Below are 19,391 nucleotides of genomic sequence, written 5' to 3' on the forward strand. Positions count from 1 at the left end.
CTTCGACTTTTAGAAAGACATAAGTTTGTTTTTCATATTCCGTTGTAAAATTGGGATTTTTCTTTCAATTTTTTTTTTAATTTTCATACCTGGTAAATCGACAAGCTAATGTAAACTCAAACACTCTGTTACCATACATCAGATGGACTGATAATATGCAGTTGCTTAAACTAGATCAGTGTCAGAAGTCATTGACAATAACACTCATAAACTAAACACAGTGCTTTAAGGAAACAGTAGCAAATACTTCTTATTAAGAACTTTTTATTTTACTATTTGAAATCTGTCAAATTAGTAAATATTGTTATTACATACATTTTACAGAAAGCAAAAAACAGATACCAATATTAATTAATATACAGTATGCCCACAGACTAGGAGGTGTTGAATAGGAAAAACTTATTAAACCTATTTTTAACTTTATCGAAAAAAGTTATTACTCTTGATAAAAAATTTTGCTGGTTCTTAAAGCAAGATTGGGATAGAAAAATTTAACATTTCTTGTACACGGTGTTCAAAAAATTGAAAATACTTTAAATCGTACAGGAGTAAAGTGCACTTATTTGTGAAGATGTGGAAATAAGTTCTTTGTTAAACTGTATAAAATAAATTTAATGATTACAAATAATAGGCCGATTTTTTCGGAAATTGGTATTAGAGACTGCCTATTACTTTTGAACAACTTTTCCTAGTAACATATTTCCACATCATCACAAATAAGTGCACTTTACTCTTGTTTAATCACTGACAAAGAAAATATGATGACTTTGAAATAACACAGCAGTCATAGAAAAGCATTTTCCATTGCAGTTTTGCTCATCTGTCACTCAATTTGATAAAGTTGAGTTAAAAAGGTGACAACAGGTAACACTGGTAAACTGCCCAGTGGCAGCATAAGCAAGAGTTTGATCGAGTTTAGTCTAAAAAATATATTCTGGGAAATACATATATTACCTTTAACAGTTACATCCTGTATAACTGTTTTGCAAAATAAAGTTAACATTAAATTTTATAAAACTCTAAATTACAGAAAGAATTATCAAAAATTTGATGTTTAATAACACGTTAATAACGATTTCCTGGTAAACGGTTCCATCTATCGCCTGGAACAAAACGTACATATTTTTTTCTGATATTGTTTCTCTTTTCAATAATGTTTAAATTTCTGTGATATCTAGCAAGAGGAAAATTTATGAACAAAATAAATTTTGAGTTCTAGGTAAAGTGCCCTCTAGCGGCGTTTAATGAAACTTTTCTCTGACTGGTCCAATAGAGCTCCATTTTACTTATTTAGTGGGTGTGCCAAATGAAAAACTAAGTGAACTTGAATGAAATAAGCTATTTAAATAGAAAAATTAAAAAAATTAATTTTGACAAGCTGTAATCTTGCAAACAATTGACAATTCGAAAAAAATTTTCATAACATACTGCTATTTTAATCCGTAGAATCACCTCCCGGAGTTTCAGAATACCCTGTATACATTACCCTTAAGAAACTGACCCCCACTTACAGTTACACCCCGTATAAATGTTTGCAAAATAAAATTAACATTAAATTTTATAAAACTAACCTATTAATAAATAACAGTTAATAGTTAAAAGTTTTATAAAATTTAAATATGGTTTCAAATTTCATAATCTTCATAATTCATAGTTTCATAATCTTTAAAAGAAATTAAAATTATGAAAAAAATAAAAAAAAAATTTCTAGTATTTATTAGTTGATAAAAAAAAATTTTTAATTTTATTTCACAAATTTCACTCAAAATTTTTACATTACAAACGATCTTTTTGTGGACTTAGAAATCATCTCCTAAAAAACGGTAAGGGTCCCATCCTTATTTACAAAAATATGATCACATCAATTTTCACCAGTTGCCACTGAAGTAAGGTATTACTTTTTTTATAAGTTAGGGGAAACTTGATCAGTAGTTCTTAGAAGATTTATATTAATGTCCTATATGTGGTGGCAATCAGTTTTAATTTCACAACTCAATAATGTATCAAGTCAGAAAATATCAAAGTAGACCTTTTGTCTTCAAAACTGGGATATGGACTTTTCTCAATATCTTTTTTATAGAAATCTTATATGAAAATGGGACTACCTACACAGAAAATTAATTTTTTGTTCTTGACAAGGCTTACTTGGTTTTTCAGGAACAAAAATATGTAACAAATTACTTTTCAATCGTACAGAATCGTTTCCCAAAATTTCGGCATAAAAATTCATTACCAATCACACCTATGGTGAAGACGATTTGTGCACAGTAAGTGTTCAAAAAGGATTGTATTTTATGAGTTTATTAACGGATAAAGTGTATTATTGAGTGTTTAAAATGAACTACTATATTCATAATTATTTCTTTGTAGAAGACACCCTGTATATATTGGGGCAATTAAAATATTGTTCTACATTTGAATAAATGTATTTTTTTAACAATAAGCTTTTTTCATGTCAAATGAGAACTAAAAAAGTTCCTTTTTTTCAACTCCATCCACGGAAAAACTTCATATGGCAAGACACTCAAGTCATTTATGCTTACAGTTAATTTTTTGAATATATTTATCTACACTACTACAAATTAATGAATGGCAATAAAATGTCAGTAATTTGAATTTTGCACCATTACCAAATATATTAAACTGTAAAATTAAATATCCAGCAAATATATTTGCCATATTGGCTTCTACAAAAATACGTCAGCATTTTGAATAAAAAATTTCACCTTTCCATTGACAGACATTTTAAATTACACAAAAGTAGATTAGATAATCCCCGACTTATCCTCAAAGTTTTAGTTGTATAAATGATACAGATATATAAAATGAAAAATTTATTGAATATCATACAGTGTTCAGTTATTAAATCCTTTTAATTCTTACACGATAAATAAAATCTAATTCACAGATCGTCAAGTACATAACCGAGAAGAGGTATCTACCTGTTCCCAGATTTTTTACAATTTTAAATCTGAACTCATACAATCAAGTAGTATAAAGCATTAATAATTAGTAATTCCAGAATAAACGAACATATTATTGATTCATACACATTTAGATGGTAATATTATTAGTGCAAGAAATCGATCACGAGAAAAATTACAAATTAACGTCTGAAATTCTTGCACTAATTATCAATACTTATAAATGAACTTATACTAATTATATAATAAATGAACTTAGATGGACTAGCTTTATACAGTTTTGATGTAAAAGACAAAGTAATCCGTATTTAAGAAGGTAAGCACTTCACACGAAATTAAGAGCTTAACGCATGCGATATCTATTTGTCTCGTGGACTTCCCCTAGTTCTCCCTTAAAATTAAGTTCGATCACAAAGTCCAAATCTCTGTTGTTTCGAGGATTCGGCTTCATGGTAAAGACACCATTAATTTCTTCGGCCTTTTTAACGGTCATGTAGTCTTCGAAGTAAAAAACGGTTTGCTTCCAGTGGGTATACGGGGCGTCCGGGGCGGTCGTGAAGCCGATACGTTTGTGGCATTTAGTGAATTCCACATTGAAATAAGTAACGAGGGCTTGGACATAGTCATTTCTTCTCACCGTGAGTGTGAAGGGAGACGAAAATTCCAAATCTGCCTTCTTAACCGTGTATAAATCGACCTCTTTGATTAAGGCAGGACCAGTTACGATCTGCTTCGGGTCTACTACGTCTACGAGTGGTTCGCTGATCGCTACTTTCCGAATTGAGCTCATATCAAATCCGTATACATCGTCCCACCAATTTATTTTCTCATCTTTGTACTGACGATCCTCAATCGCAGTAACAAACAATGAACAACGGTCGGGAAACAAAAGACCGTCCGGTTTCAGCCATTTATCACGTGCAAATAATACGGTGTCCAGCATACTTTCGTAAAATAGGCAATATCCCATCCATTCTGATATAATTATATCCACACCCTCGATGCCATCGGGTAAAGTCACCTCTTCCACTTTCCCCTTCACTATGGTAATGACGTGATCTAATTTGTTGGCTTCTACTATTTTCCGAGCGTAATCTACTATATTAGAGCATTCTATGGCAAGAACCTTTTTAGCACCTGCTTTTGCGGCAAACATACTTAAAATGCCCGTTCCACATCCAATGTCCATGACTACTTTACCCGCAAACAAATGTTTGTTGTGATACATGGAGTTTCTGTATGTCAGAGTTCTCACTTCATCTTTTAACATCTCTTCATGTATACCAAAATGTGCATACGAGTCAAAGTAATAGTCGCGAGAAGTCATTTCATCTGCTGGGATGTCTTCCATTTTTTCGTCTTTGTAGTCTTTAGAAACGTGGTTGTTCATGGTTGGGGTGACTTCCATTGTTTCCATACTACGTGATTCGTTGTTTTTTCTGTAACGTAAAACGTAGATTTATACCCGGCATTTTCTACACGTGCATTGTTAAAAATTTACGTACGTTACTGTTGTAATAGGGTGTATCTGAATAGATATAAGAACATGCTTAATTTTTAGACTACTTTATAAAACTTACATTTTCTTTTCTTGGCGCCCAAAGTACCCAAACCAACCGCTTATTTAGCGTTTTAGATTTAGTAAGAACTTGACATTTGTGCTTGCTTGCAACGGGCAAGCTTTTTATTCTCTGCAATAGTGCCAACTGATAAACAAATAATAATTGTAAGAGCAATTTCCATTAGTTCGCATTTTCTGAATATAACTAATTCCGTTTTATCAGTTAAGGCTGATTAGAAGATTTTAGAATGGTAGTAGAAAATACAGTGATTTATAAAGGTGAATCATAATGAAAATGATTGTTTCATAACACAAATAATGAAAGTTGAGATGTTTAAATCGAATTAACTGCTCTTTTCGAACACTTGACAACATCGTTAGATTAGGTATTTTATATTCTGTATATACCGATATAGTTTTAGAATCAAACATTAATGATCTTATTAATCGGGTTAACACGATCAGACCACAGTGTCAACACTGTCAACACACCGTAGGCTTGCTTTGGTTCTGTCAGCGCACAGTCCTAGTCCTAGAACAGTTCGGAATAGTTACCCAACCATATTGTAAGTATGTCTTGGCTTAGATATTCTTATGAATGGAATGGTCAACTAATTTGAACCGTTCTCTATCGCAACCAAAAACACCCTATAATTGGTTTGTTTCTGCAGCAGTTTTAAACTGATTTCATACTAGATATTTTCGACGTTTTAAGTTGTTACATGTTCTCAGAGCTTCTAGGGTCTAGGGTTATCATTTGGTCAAATATTAGAGTTTCTTCTTATAGCTTCAAATCGGTCCTCAACTACTGCAGATACAAACTTAATACAAATCAGTTCAGTATTTCTTCACCGACATAGAATTGTAACCTTGAACAACTCCTCCAGCCCCTTTCGTTTTGACAAAAAGAGTAACTCTAAGTTGCTACTAGCTACTATTTTTTCCAAATCGGAAGGCCCTTATATGGAAGTAGATTCTTCTGTTCTGTGACTCTGAATGTGGCGCAATTTTTAAATTTCATAAAGAAATTACTACTTACCAACTTTTCATTCAAAATAGATAGTCATTATTTTGTTTCAAATAAAATTGAAAACTACTTCATCATGCTCTACTTACTTTGACAAAACGTAAGCAGCTCAAAGTATCAGTAAACTAACAACAAAAACTAAATTTATGTATCAACAATTTTATTTTTAATTTAAACAATATTCTTCCAATATACATTATACATATACATTATATTACATTTTCCTAGATTAGGACTCTGAAAAATTATTTTTCCATTCCCTTACAAATCAAAAAGATGTTTTATTGTGGATATTTTTAAAAGTCAGAGTTTTCAGTCCCTAAAAAGATCAAGTAAAGCATAAAAATATACAAGAGGATCTACCTACAGTTGGGTTTGTTAAATTCAAAGTAATCAATGGTACTAAAGTGGGTCTTCCATGTGCACACTGAAAAGGTAAATCACAAATCGACAACTTTTTCAAAACTTCTTCACAATCGTTATTGGAAAGCTTATCACCAAATTTGATAGCTCCTGAAAATTATCTTTAAATTACATTAAAATAAAAATAATTATGTTCTGCTCTACCTCTACATGCTTCCAAATTTAAAATATTTTGAATTATTTTGGGAAGGTTTTTAAACGTAACACCTCTCGTATCCTTTACTAATTCGATAATTTCTTTTATCAATAATTGTATCACTGCATTTAATGAGCCATCCTAGAATAAAATACAGTCAAATAAAAAAATGAATTAACCGTTTAAATTATATTAATTTTTTATTAATTAGTCAGCAGGACTTACGCTGTCTTTAAATTTGTTATGTAAGCACAAAGGAATATCTACTATGTTTATACCATCCTCAAAAAATTCCACAAATAATCCTAAAAAATTTAGATATTCCTCGTGCTTTCTCAGCAGAGATAAATCATTGCACGACAGAAAAACTATGAACTTGTCCCGATGGCAGGAAATTTTTGCATTTGAATAGCCTAAAATAAGCAAATTAATAGTATAATATGATATATATAATTTAAAAAATACTTTTCAATAAATCTTCCAATCGAATTCTTTCATGTACAGCGTGTTGATCAAAAAGTATGACGAGGTGTTTCGTCTCCTCAACCACGACAATAAATTTTTTATCAAGTTGGCCTATAACAGTTATATTATCAAAGAGAGCTTTATCAAAGGTGATGGGACAACTTAATTCAGAACAATACTTTTTATTATGCAGAACGCTTGGTATACAGTTCTCCAGTGAGTTTAATTTTTCTCTGTACATTTCATTAAAAAATGTTTTTGAATCTAAAAGCAAAAGTGTTATTGATAAAATTTATAAACGATAGGAAATTGTAACCAGTACCATTATTTTTTATGTAATTTTGCCATTTTATAGTGAGTAAATCATTTTGATAACTTTCTAGTATATAATTTTCTAGTTTATCTTTTCTGTTCTGACTTAGAGACTTGTCTACTTCTTTAATTTCCTTTAATATGGGCGATAAACCTTTCGGCATAAACTCAAATCGTTTGTCAATCTTGAAGTTGTTTGATATCGGTTTCGGTGTGTAAAATGTCGTGAAGCCTAAAAAATATAAATGCAGTGTGATGTACAAATGTAGTCAAGTTTTTTATATAAATAATTCAATCAATGACCATTTTTCCGTATAATTTTGCCAAACAGCACCGTTTTCATAAAAATTTGGATTTAGGTTCTACTTACCCTCTATTTCAAAGTTGATCTTGTACCGGGGGTTGCTTTTACCCTGGGGGTTGCTTTTACCCTGGGGGTGAAAAATGTTTCATTGAAAATAACTCCGGAAATGGATATATTGACTAATTCTAAGCAACTTTTGTTCTATAAAGTTTTTTCTGAAAGTAAATTGTAAATTTTTTATCCAAAAAAACCACTTTTTCAGACGGTTTTTGGCGAATAACTCAAAAGTATGTATTTTATCAAAAAAATAATTCTTATAAAGAATGTAGCTTATAAAAAAGCAAAATGAATGGTGTGTGTGTGTGGTCTCTGTAGACCCAATATAAGTGGAGTAATAGCTTGTTGAAGGTTGGTTCTTATTGGTCAAACACCAAAATTGAGTTTGAACGTGAAATAACTAACCAAAAACCAATGCATTTTTCAGGGAAGACTTATAGAACCTTTTTTAAAGTGCTTGAAGGAACCTTTATTTTTATTTTTTATAAAAGTCCCTAGCATCAAACCTAAGCGACTTGTGGCAAAAATAAAGTTGGTCCGTATTTTTTCTGCGACAAAAAACGTGAAAATCACCCCGTAATTACCACCCCAATTGAAAATAATCCTTACCACTTTACAATTTACTTTATTTATGTACTTGTAATATGCTCTAGAAGTTTGACCAGTTTAAAGTGCTTAGTTTTGAAAAAAGTTGAGCTTGAAGTGAAAAGAGAATTTTTGTATTTTTGGAAAAAATTGTCTTTTCTTCAAAATAACTCAAAAACTATTAATGATTCGCAAAATTTTGTAGAGTACAAAATTGTAGGTTTCGCTTTTTTGAAAATTTTGTTTTTTTTTCTATAGGATAAAAATTAAATAAGATATGGCCGTTTAAAGTTTGCAAATGTTCGTAAATAGCAACTTGTTCAAGCACTTTTTGCTCAAACCCTTACAAAAATAAGGACTGAAAGAAAATTTAACTTATTTGATCTGATAGCCATTGAAAAAACCTACAAAATGGTTTTTTGAAGGGCTTGATAGTAAAACTAAGCGAGTTATGGGTAAAAAACCAATCACATATATTTTTGCAGATATCAGAACACGTATATTGAAGCATTGATGAATATACAATATAGCTATATTTTAGTCACAGACATATTTACATCTATTCTACGCTTCTGTAATTCGACATATATAACATGCAGCGGAGACAATTGTTTAAATAGTGCTCCAATTCAAGAGGACGAGGATGAGGCGAACATGGAAAGGAATGAGGATGAAGAGGAAAAGGAAGACAAGAGAGAAGAGGATTTTTGATTATTTATGTTATTTGCAATAAAAAAAATGTTTGTTATAAAAATAAAAAAATTAAAATCCATATAAAAATAAAATTCTTATTTTCCCTATTTTTGATTGCAAATTTTAATCAGTAGGTTTTTTTTAAGGTCTGATAAAATAAATACATTACATTTTAAATAATAAAAAGATTCTATTCTATTTTGAACTATGTAAAAAAATTTTTTTAACAATGTTCGATTTTTTTTGTGGTTTTTTATAAGGGTTGAAACTTATAAATGAATAATAAAAAATTAATTTAATATCGCTATGCATTATTCCAAGTTGCTGAATAATATTTTTCAATATTATTTTTTAATGATTACTGTCATATAGGGGGTGGTTTTTAGGGATTGACAATTTTCAATTCATCATAATTACTTATTATTTAAAGATGATTTCAACCTATTACACGCTCGAATCGACAATTCTATAATTATTTTCGAATAGGGGTAGTTTTCACTCCTAAAAAATAAAAAGCAACCCCCGGCACACGGTCAACTTTGAAGTAGAGGGTAAGTAGAACCTAAATCCAAATTTTGGTGCCAATCGGTGCTATTTGGGAAAATTATACAGTAACGCCGTATTTTACCTTCAATGACTGGACTAAATGTAAAAATTTTTGAAAAATATTGCAACTATGTAAATACCTTGGAAGATATTAGATATAAATAAATTAAATTGAGTTTTTGCGCAATTATATTAAATACTAAAGGGCACCATCAGTACTAACGAGCCCAGAAATCAAAGGTACTGAATATTTTGGAAATTCTGTCAGTGCATTTGACTTTACTTACAAAAAAATTTTTTTTATTAGATACGAGCAGTTTAATGTCTGCGAACCTGTTTTAACAGAAAAAATTAGTAACTGGAAAACAATCCATTTTACATATAAAATCAAAATTTTATTATTTTTCTTTGAAATACTACTATGAAATAAATAGATCACTGAATTTCCCAAAGTCGTATCAATATTCCACCGTTAGTTGATATAATTGTATACAAATTCAGTGAATTTTATCTTTATTTAGTTAAATCACCAATCTAAGTTTTATAAACATACATACATCAAATTGCAATATTTGGTATGTATATTTTCAAAAACTTTTATCTCCATAAATTGGGTCATTTAAGACGTTTTTCTCCTTAAAATAATATAAAAAATCATTATATTTATTATCAGAACATATGCAAGTACAATCCTGTATAAATACATGTATATTTCTAAATTATAGGCCAAAAATAATATTCCAATTACCTGTTCTTTTATTAACATAAAAATTACTTCCAAAATTACTCCGTTTTTTAATCCATTCTCCAAATTCTTCCGACTCATTTTGTTTTGCTTCTTCCTTCTCTTTAGATATTGCCATTTGACTAGCCCATTCTAGATTTAGCTCATTATAAAATTGTTTTTCAGCATTTAATTCTTTTTCTAAAATTTCTTGTTTTTGCCGGTTGCTCAAACTGATGAATAGTTCCTCCTCTTCAAAATCTGGTGTAGTTTTAATCTTATGTGTGCTTGTAATTTTTTTATGTATTGGATTATGACGAACAATTGTATTACTTTTTTCTTCAACAGGTTTTTGTATCATTTTACTTGTTGCTTTATTCTTCGGAGTTACGGCAATGTGTTGAAAACATTTATAGCGGTCTCTAATAAAACTCATATCTGTTACATTTTGTTTACTTGGCAGCTGGTTCATTTGGGTACTTTGATACTGTGGATGAAATAATTCATATCTTCGGTGGTCTAGATCCGAGGATGTATTTAAAAATGTGTTATTTTTAAAATCAAAATAATTTCCAGTAGCTAAATATGGATTTTCACTGTAATAAAAACTTTCATTTACAGTTTCATTTACTGCAAATGGTCTTTCATTTGTTGATAACACACCAACATTTGATCTATTATTATTTTTTCTAAAATAATCTTTTTCCGGCTCTGTAACATTTTCCATGAGCCTTAAATTGTTTTGTTTTGTACAGTGGTCTTGAAATGTGTCAACTGGACTTAAAGGCTTATCATAAAAGTTTAAATTAGAAAAATTATTTGCCTTACGACTGTTAAGTTTACTTTTAGCGTATTCCCTACACATAAAATTACTGAAATTAAAAATATTCTTCCCATGCGAATGACAATTGCAATTACAGTTATCCTCTCTTACTGGCACTCTTGGTACACCGTGGTATAAATTAACAGGGCTTTGATACACAAATCTAAATTTTGGAGTTTTATGTTTAGACCTGGATAAAATTATAGTATAATTTTCAGCTAATTCGCCATTAGCTGGGAGGTTGTTAAGAATACTACTATCGTCATGTTTCTCATACATTGAGGTTTGTACACATTTCCCAACCATCTCATTTTTTTGTAAAGACGTTTGAATCATTTTGGACGTTACTTGTCGTTTTTTGTTCGTATTACATTTTTTCTTAATTTTCCTCGTAATATTAATTGATACCGACATTGTTTTACTTTTTCCATTAACGTTTGTCGTGATGTTATTTTCAAGAAAATAATTTGATTCTTCCTCAAATACCGTGTCCCCACTTTTATCATTTTGGTATTCATCATCGGAGTTGAATACTTGCGTTGATTTTAGAAACATGTCCATAATCAGGTTTTTGCCTTTTTTTTCATCATTTGTAAATTTGGTCAGAGACGATTTTTCATCTGGTGCTCGGGAAGTATTGATATTACAAATTTCAGTATCGTGCATTTTGTAAGGATTAGGTTCATCGTAATGGGGCATACATTTTGCCGAATTAAGATTTTGAATACAGTTCCTATTAAATACTTTTACTGGCAACGGACGTATCCTTTGATTTGAAATATGTCTGACTGGCAGAGGACGTTTTTGTAAATCATTATTGTTTGCACATATTGGGATGTTCGGAACATTTTTTATTTTATCCTGTTTGTTGATAATAACACTGTTTTCTTTATTGCATTCATATGAAAATTGACTTATATTATTTGTATTCTTCAGCGAAACAATATTTTGTGTATTTTTAGCAGGAACTAAATTAATAATTTGCTCGCTAATGGATTCAGAGTTACTAAATATATCTATAGAATGCTGCGGTACTGCTGTTTCATCGTCTTCTTTTCTAGTTCCAGTACTTATTTTTTGCATTTTTCGTGGGGATGTTGTGTCGTCACAATTCATCTTTCGTTTTACTCCGTAACTCTTAAACACCCCGTGTATTTGAGAAATACCACAATCACTTTTTACCTTGTGGGAACCTACGTAGTTTTCTTTAACAGTTTTTTCATTACGTCCGAGGAATGAAAGTATAAACTTTTCGATGCAACTGAATATGATGTCCCAATTTTTAAATTCAACAATCGTTTTTGCAGGACTTAAGAGAATATCTACAAAAGAATGTGGGCACTTAATGCTTACTACGTAAACATGGTGTTTATTTTTGTCGTTTTGATTAGAATGGAATATTTGATTTGCAGATTTCTTGTTTTTCTGAAAGAGGTTATAAATAAATGTTTGTATTTTCGAACACTTTACAGGTCGCTTATTTACGTAAATATACTGCATGCTATTATTTTCCCACAGTTCTTTAAATAACAAGGCCTTTATTGTTATATTATTTTTTGCTACTTTGATCAAAGAATAGTCATCGGTCAATTCCGGATGTAAAGACTTAAACGAAGAGATAACGTCTGTACACTTTCGACTATTCAGAATTAAATCTCCTGTGACATCGTTTCTCAGAGAAAAAGAGACGTTTGGGTGCATTATTATAAAACACTCTATACTTTTTTTTATGTATGCAAATTCCACCTCTGGATTAACACGTTTTCTTCTGAGAACGAGATTATATAAAAAACCTTCTATCGTAACTGTTGTACCGCAACTTGGACGTTCTTTAACAGGAATTGCATTATTTCTAGTAGTTTTTGTAAGCTTCCTACTCAAAGTTTCTGATCCGTTTATAGGTTTGGAAGTGATTTCAACAACTTTTGAAATGTTAATTATGCTAGCTAGAGCTTCTCCTCGAAAACCATAATATGCACAATGTGACTCTAATTGTTCTAAATTATTACATTTGCTCGTCATGTATCTTTGCCCTATAAGATTTAAATTTTCTTTGGTAATGCCATCGCCGTTGTCTACCACTTGTATTCTAAATGTAACAAAGTTTACTCTTACAGCAATAGCCGTGGACCTAGCATCTAAACTATTTAGCACCTGGAAATGGATAAATATATTCATAAAATTTGTTTAAAAATGGACCACATTTACCAATTCTGTTATGCACTGCGTTACACTGTTTATTGTGGTAGAACTTTTTATCTTAGCTACTAAATTAGGTTCTAACTTGTGAACTTCCATTCTAAACCAAGTGACATTGGAAAATGAATCTCAACATGTGACACTTATGACATCAGGACTGAATTTCTTTTGTTTTTTTCCTCAGACGATTTGATTGAATACTTTTTAAATAGAAATTTATTTCACTTTACCAATTTTTGATTAATAAATTACTCAATAAATTGGAAAAGGTACTTATAATTTATTAGCCAATTTTGATTTTTAGTGGCTTTAATATCTATGCAGTACTTTTTGTTACATTTTGTACAATTTTGAGTTTTATTGTGCAAAATTTTAAAGTCCTATGCCTACTTTAACATTCTACTTGATTTTAGATTTTTCTCGAAGTAGACATAACACAGAAATGACAATTCACTGTTAGATAAAGTGAACTATTTCTAATATTACAAAGTTATCTGGATTTTAAGGAATTAAATCATTGTAGCTTTTGTTTTACAAATAAGCAGAGTTGAATCCCAGAAGGTCATCTTTAAAAATAAACATTATTTTGTCCCATTGAGAGGCTTTTCACCTATATGGGGACATGCTCTTTATCTGTAAACCTCGTTTTAATATTTTTCGTTTTTATAATTATTTTTTTATTGTGTAATTAGTCATGTGTAACAGCACAGAAATCTCTTTCTATAAATCTGTTCATGCATTTTAGAAGGAATAAAGATAATGGTTATTATTATTTATTATTAAACAAATATGATTATTGAGTAAAAAACTGGCAAATTAAATCATAGTTAAGGAAACATTTTTGCCTTTTTCTGAAGGTATTAATTAACACAGAAAGACTTTTTGCTAACAAATATAATATAAACAACATATAAAATATAAATACAGATTTGGTATAACATAAAGAGAGAGATAAATGAAATGTACTTATATAACTGGCAAATTTTAAATTGACAGCCATCCTGAATATATAAAGCTAAAACAAATCGTAACCTCTGATTAAAATTAAAACAAAAATTACTTATCGGTATTCGGCTTTGCCTGTTGTTGTCTATACATTTTCTTCAACATCTCCAAGTTCTCTTGTAGCGAAGCGACTTCCTCAAAACGTTGCGCCTTTCTCGCCTGATCGATATAATTCCGGACGATATTCATTTGTTCTAAAAGGGGATCATCGTCCTCAACCACTATACTGTCATTAGTAACATTAGCCGGTGACCACCCTGTTGTCACAGTAACTTTCTTGATGCTGGTTTTTGGAGTAGGCATAATGTCGTCGTCAACAGCTTTCATTAAGTAGTTCTTTTTGAACTTCTCCAATTCATGAACTGTCGGAGGGGCAGGGAGCGTTAATAGATAGTCTTTTATGTAAATAGAAGTTGCCTTTCTAATACTATTCTGTAAGGCCACAGCTTTTGGCGTTTCAGGATCCACGGGTAAGGAAGCGATTTTTTTACTTAAGGTGTCTATCATTTGGGCTTTATCTGCTATTGTGGTTCTTAAGGACTGCAAGTCTTGTAACAAATAAGTGGTTTCACCAGATACCAGCGAAGTGTACATCTGCAAATGATAATTAATTAATAATTACGTAAACTTCATTCATCACGTCATACCTTATTGTACATATCAACTGAATTTTGAATTTGAAATTTATTTTTCTGCAAGTGCGAGTATAACTGGCAAATAATTGGCTGAATCATTTGCTCAATTTGAACACGCCTCCTACACTCCAACATGTCCAAGCAATGGTTACAAATTCGTAGACTATCTGATTCCTTCGCGGCACCCTGTTCTTGATTATTTAAACTGGTCACAGGGGCCACTATTGTTTCTGTTAAAAGTACAAGTTATAAATAAACAGAAATAAAGAAAATATCATTAATACATACGTGCCGTTTCATATGGAAGGAAATACGAGCATGAATTGCACATAATACTACCACACAATCTACAATGGTGTTGCCTTCTGGTAATATTAAATACAGATGCGCATGATGGGCACCTGTTAACAGTAGATCCGTCTAACCAAGCCACAAGTTCCTGCTCCTGCTGTTTTCTATCGGACCCATAAAATCTTAACAGTCTGTCTAATCTGATTACTAATTTATTTGTCTCTGTTGTCCTGTGATCCAGTCTCTCTCTTCTAATTGCCTTAAAATAATCCGTATGCGATTTAGCTGGACCTGGTTCTTGAGGTTCGCTGTACTCTAAGTAGTATTTTTCCAATGTTATTTCTTTTTTAAATAATTCAAGATCTTTGTCATCGATTTTCAGTATTTTCTTCTTAGCTATACCATAAATATCTACAATACAAAGACGTGGAATGTATTACGCTATTAAAAAATATCGTACCCACCTTTAATTGATTTTAGAATGTCCTGCTCTTCGGAATGCAAATCTTGAAAATGCGCTATTAAATTATTAGGAGAACGTAAATCTTTGTGACATATAGGACACAAAAACCCCTCTTTTATTGTGGCTTCAGCCATTACCTTGTAATTTGAGATACCTTCAATTATAGATAGATATTTTATTCCAAAGATATAGATTCCAAAACATTTTCTTCATAATAAATAATTTAACATTATTAAAAACGTACCATTGTTTTATTCAACCGTTTTTTTTACAATTTTAATAGAATGTGAATATTCAAACTATACTTATCTCAAAAATCAACATAACCTCTATAGATATGTCTTGACAGTTTTGACAACTACACTTTAAAAAAAGGCATTCTCTCCAAGGATTGTAAACGTTTAGAGGTATGTTCAATTGCTCGATACAAAGTCCCGTATCTGACGTCATAAGTGGACAATCAATGAGTATTAAGAGTTTGAAAAGGTATTACTCAAAATTTCTCAGAAGCTTATTATTGTTGCAGATGCTGCAACAAATATAATATAAATAAAAGTTATGACAATAGTTTGTACAGAAAATCGTTTCCTTGCTTACTTATAGTAAAATTTTCGGATAATCTTTTATTAATAATAATTATAGATGAAATTCTGTTGTTACTGTATATTTGCAATTTATGTGGTAAATATAACATGTTAAAGCTTCTTTTTTAGGTGTATTTTAAATATATCCAATTGGCCGGATTTGGTCAACTGACAGATTAAAACAAAAAAGTTTGATCAATAGCACGTCATAATCCTTTTCATTTTAAAAGTGGAAGATTAAGAAAATGGATAGCATATTATTACCAAATGAAATTGACATGTATATTGATGCTATGAAACCACAAAACATAAAAAATATTGGAAGCCATCAGTGAGTAGAACTGCACAATTTCTTCTCACCATAATTTTGATACTTACCTAGTGGCTTTTATAATTAATTTCAGTATTGCCTTAATATTTAACATTGACGTTTTAAAGGTGGCTTGAATGGCATCAGAGGCTACAGAAACTTAATCAGGAAGCTCTTATAGAGGCTTCTGCTGTTAGAGAAGAGCATGTTAAGGAATCTTTAGTTTCATTCGGAAAAGTAAACATATTAATACACGAAGCTATTCTAATAAACATTTGGAAACACAAGGTTTTCCCCCACTTATTGAAGATAGAACCTAATCCCGAAAGCACATTTATAGCCTATTCAATTTTTTATCATGAAGCAGTCTGTGTAGCACTACTCGAGCTCGTTTTATATCACCCTAATTGTTGTGAAGCACTGGAAGACTCGGCAATTGATTTATTGGATTATTTAAGCGGCACCACTTCGCAACTGCTATCAGTTACAAAGGAAGATGGCACAAACAAGGAAAACGCTGAAGAAGAACTTCTGCGACAAAGGAACAATTTAGCATTTGACATCGGCATACGATCCCTATCCATTGTGAGATATTTGGCAGATAGTATGGACAGGTAAGTGGCACATTCATTAGTTTCATTACCTATGAATGAAATCACATTTCAGACTGCCAATTAGTATTTATTCACGCATGTACTCGACTTACGATATACCAGCACTCTTTACTCAAATACTGATGGCAGCACCTTGGATCAAAGACGGAAAACAGTACATTGCAGGATCGTGGAAAACTTGGGATAACGAACAACTGTGTCAGTCGGAAGCTCAGGTATATTTTTGTTTGTACAACTTAAGTTTATTCCAATTTTAAAAATAGAAATGGATTTTCATTTTTTTCTTGGTAAAAAAATTACAAATTTAGGTATGGTTAACTTTGCGACAATTACTGCTAGATCCAGAATGTTCAAAATATTACGCAATAACGGAGAGTCGCCGATCTCAGATAATGAAACTTTTACCGTTAATGAAACCAACAATTCTGGACCAGCTTTCACCACTGATTGAATTAAAGCAATGGCTGTGCCGTTTATCAGTGACGGGTCAACCGTCGGCCCCACCAAAACCGCTTCTTCTAGAAACTGTGCTAGAAATTAAAGAAAAAATATTGCAGCAAGCCGGAGGCAAATGGAAGAAAATTGCCGAGAAGCAAGTACCTTTGATATTTACCAACGATCAAAGCGCTCTCCAAGATGTAGCAAAAAAGTACGTTATAAATCACAAATTTTATTTTCTATAAAAATACTGATAAAAGGGTTTTAAATTTTGTATTTTAGATTAAACGAAGCTTACAATACTGACCTACTAGAAAAGTTTGAAGTAAAAGAACAAACGGCATGTGCTCAATGCGGAAAAGGAGCCCTTCAACGATGTTCTAATTGCAAGAAATCATGGTACTGTTCAAGATCGTGTCAAGTTAATCATTGGCCCCAACATAAAGACGATTGCATTAAATAATAATCATTTATTTATATATTAAAAATAAAATGAAAAATTAAGAACTGTATCCGATTGTGTACCTTTGTAAGAGAGTACAATAAAACACGTTTCTTTTAATTTCTTATATTTATGTAACAAACTCACTTTGCATTCTTAAGATAATCTTTAAGGACATCTAAAGCTGGTGACTCTTCTCCATAATCCTACAAAAAAAAAAAAAGAGTTAATACAAGTAGTATTAACAAAAATATTATAAACATCATACTGTAATATTCAGATGGCGATTAACAGCATTTATTTTAAATGGGTAACCTCAGAAGAGGGAGCCGCCACAACTCATCATTTAAAAAAAATAATCAAAATTTCAAAGACTACGGTTCCATTGAAAAACACAAAAATGACGTGTAATTTTGATTTTATGGTTGTGTTTAGCGAATGATTGGATTGGTTCAGTGAGCAAATATTTCAATAGCCCAATCAGCTGATTGGGACTACTGAACAGGTTGTAAAATATGACTACTGTGGCCGCGATCGTTCAGCGATAAAATTAGAGCACCAACAATAATTACAATACAAGATTACAATAACTTGTAATGTGGATAAAGAATAAAGATTATTAATACTAGCATAACAAGACTTTTTAATTTATGTTTGAAAGCAACACAAACAAGCCACGTACTAAAAATGACCGACCATTCGCTAAACACAGCTAAATAGTTAAAATAATTAAAATTAATAATTGAAACACTCACCCGAATTACCACACAAGAACTTCCTACAACTTTACGAGCTTTCCCCGTGTTATCTATTTTACATAATCCTGACCACTCTCCCAACTTTTTGTTATTATCTACTTTGATGAGAGGAATTTGATGTTCGGAGCATAGAGCAGACACTAATTTTTTATACATTTGCTCGTCACAATTTTCTGCGAGAACACATAAAACTGCTTGCCTTTTATCTAAAGCTTTAGTTGCCTCGTGCAGGCCGTGGACTACTCCGTCGTGAATTAAGGCAATTTTAAGAACTTCTTGTAGAGCCTGATTGACATCCATTGGCCCCCCAGATTGTACTGGGGCCACCGGCGCTTCGTCCCTACAATAAACAAATAAGAACTTACTCGGTTGCAATTAAACAAAATATATTTATATTGTTTATAGTAGTTTAATCTTTAATTTTTTTACATAAATAGGTTATGTACTCACACTTCAATATCAGACATTTTCCCCGATTCTGAAACAAAAATAAAGTAATTAAGATACAAGTCATTGCTTAAAAAGTGTAAATAGCCACCAAAGTTTCAATGATGTTTAAAAATATTTAGTGCAAATTTAAGATTTTGTAAACATTTACCTTGCTGCTCTCGAGTCAAGAAATAAAAGGAATTGTTTGGGATTTGGGGAATTTTAGTTTTCAGTTAATTTAGTTCCATTTCGGCTTCTTCTTCGTAAAATTACATATTAATAACGGATTGCAAGAGATTCTTAAACCATAAAATAGTCCTTTTCCTCAATTAGAAGTTAATCAAAAGGTCACGTCACAAGAGTGGTATAAAGCCTTTCAGCAGGTGTTGATATTTAAAGTACGATGTTTTTTTTGGGTTATTACATTAGTACTATATTTCTATGGTTATTATGCAGTGGCCTATGTACCTGGTCGCCGTAGCCTTATCTAGTAATTTTGGACCTGCCCTTGTTATTCTTGGGCTAGGCTCTGTAGGGGCAGACCCGTTATCTCAAGGCATCCTTGATGTACTCAATTTTTTTATTAATTAATGTGAAAAGGGTAATTTACATCTTTTCCTTGCAAAATTGAAAAAAAAACAGT

At 31.2% G+C, this 19,391-nt stretch overlaps 5 protein-coding genes across 5 annotated transcripts; 1 reads left to right on the forward strand and 4 right to left on the reverse strand.

Moving 5' to 3' along the window:
- Window positions 1-2,821: 2,821 nt before the first annotated feature.
- On the reverse strand, window positions 2,822-4,612 carry LOC108910795 (protein arginine N-methyltransferase 1). Its single transcript, XM_018715519.1, has 2 exons — window positions 4,505-4,612; window positions 2,822-4,363 (listed from the first exon to the last, which is right to left on the reverse strand). Exon 2 carries the CDS (start codon window positions 4,339-4,341, stop codon window positions 3,268-3,270), a length of 1,074 nt encoding a protein of 357 aa, XP_018571035.1. The 5' UTR covers window positions 4,342-4,363; window positions 4,505-4,612; the 3' UTR covers window positions 2,822-3,267.
- A 1,119-nt stretch (window positions 4,613-5,731) lies between these two features.
- LOC108910739 (DNA mismatch repair protein Mlh3-like) lies at window positions 5,732-12,878 on the reverse strand. Its single transcript, XM_023454774.1, is given in 6 exon segments — window positions 5,732-6,025; window positions 6,080-6,193; window positions 6,293-6,484; window positions 6,537-6,800; window positions 6,859-7,080; window positions 11,588-12,878. Coding segments are annotated over 6 exon segments (2,268 nt in total). The 3' UTR covers window positions 5,732-5,840.
- Window positions 12,879-13,671: 793 nt separating this feature from the next.
- On the reverse strand, window positions 13,672-15,502 carry LOC108910763 (rabenosyn-5). Its single transcript, XM_018715471.2, has 4 exons — window positions 15,175-15,502; window positions 14,708-15,121; window positions 14,432-14,649; window positions 13,672-14,378 (listed from the first exon to the last, which is right to left on the reverse strand). Exons 1-4 carry the CDS (start codon window positions 15,305-15,307, stop codon window positions 13,836-13,838), a joined length of 1,308 nt encoding a protein of 435 aa, XP_018570987.1. The 5' UTR covers window positions 15,308-15,502; the 3' UTR covers window positions 13,672-13,835.
- Window positions 15,503-16,002: 500 nt separating this feature from the next.
- On the forward strand, window positions 16,003-17,591 carry LOC108910745 (zinc finger MYND domain-containing protein 10). Its single transcript, XM_018715450.2, has 5 exons — window positions 16,003-16,088; window positions 16,196-16,681; window positions 16,734-16,896; window positions 16,990-17,330; window positions 17,402-17,591. Exons 1-5 carry the CDS (start codon window positions 16,003-16,005, stop codon window positions 17,580-17,582), a joined length of 1,257 nt encoding a protein of 418 aa, XP_018570966.1. The 3' UTR covers window positions 17,583-17,591.
- Window positions 17,592-17,675: 84 nt separating this feature from the next.
- On the reverse strand, window positions 17,676-18,993 carry LOC108910747 (40S ribosomal protein S12). Its single transcript, XM_018715451.1, has 4 exons — window positions 18,918-18,993; window positions 18,770-18,797; window positions 18,317-18,659; window positions 17,676-17,767 (listed from the first exon to the last, which is right to left on the reverse strand). Exons 2-4 carry the CDS (start codon window positions 18,784-18,786, stop codon window positions 17,705-17,707), a joined length of 423 nt encoding a protein of 140 aa, XP_018570967.1. The 5' UTR covers window positions 18,787-18,797; window positions 18,918-18,993; the 3' UTR covers window positions 17,676-17,704.
- Between the last annotated feature and the right edge of the window lie 398 nt (window positions 18,994-19,391).

This window comes from Anoplophora glabripennis, unplaced genomic scaffold, assembly GCF_000390285.2.
Source record: "Anoplophora glabripennis isolate ALB-LARVAE unplaced genomic scaffold, Agla_2.0 scaffold402, whole genome shotgun sequence".
Lineage (NCBI taxonomy): Eukaryota > Metazoa > Arthropoda > Insecta > Coleoptera > Cerambycidae > Anoplophora > Anoplophora glabripennis.

Bases quoted from the DNA above. Each gene is read 5' to 3' on its own strand.
- LOC108910745 (XM_018715450.2), top strand. From the start codon at position 16,003: ATGGATAGCATATTATTACCAAATGAAATTGACATGTATATTGATGCT. The intron at 16,089-16,195 runs GTGAGTAGAACT...GACGTTTTAAAG, and splicing joins AAAAATATTGGAAGCCATCA to GTGGCTTGAATGGCATCAGA. The intron at 16,897-16,989 runs GTATATTTTTGT...TTACAAATTTAG, and splicing joins TGTGTCAGTCGGAAGCTCAG to GTATGGTTAACTTTGCGACA.
- LOC108910795 (XM_018715519.1), bottom strand. From the start codon at position 4,341: ATGGAAACAATGGAAGTCACCCCAACCATGAACAACCACGTTTCTAAA.
- LOC108910763 (XM_018715471.2), bottom strand. From the start codon at position 15,307: ATGGCTGAAGCCACAATAAAAGAGGGGTTTTTGTGTCCTATATGTCAC. The intron at 14,650-14,707 runs GTATGTATTAAT...TACTTTTAACAG, and splicing joins CCTTCCATATGAAACGGCAC to AAACAATAGTGGCCCCTGTG. The intron at 14,379-14,431 runs GTATGACGTGAT...TATCATTTGCAG, and splicing joins CAGTTGATATGTACAATAAG to ATGTACACTTCGCTGGTATC.
- LOC108910747 (XM_018715451.1), bottom strand. The intron at 17,768-18,316 runs GTGAGTGTTTCA...TTTTTTTTGTAG, and splicing joins GTTCTTGTGTGGTAATTCGG to GATTATGGAGAAGAGTCACC.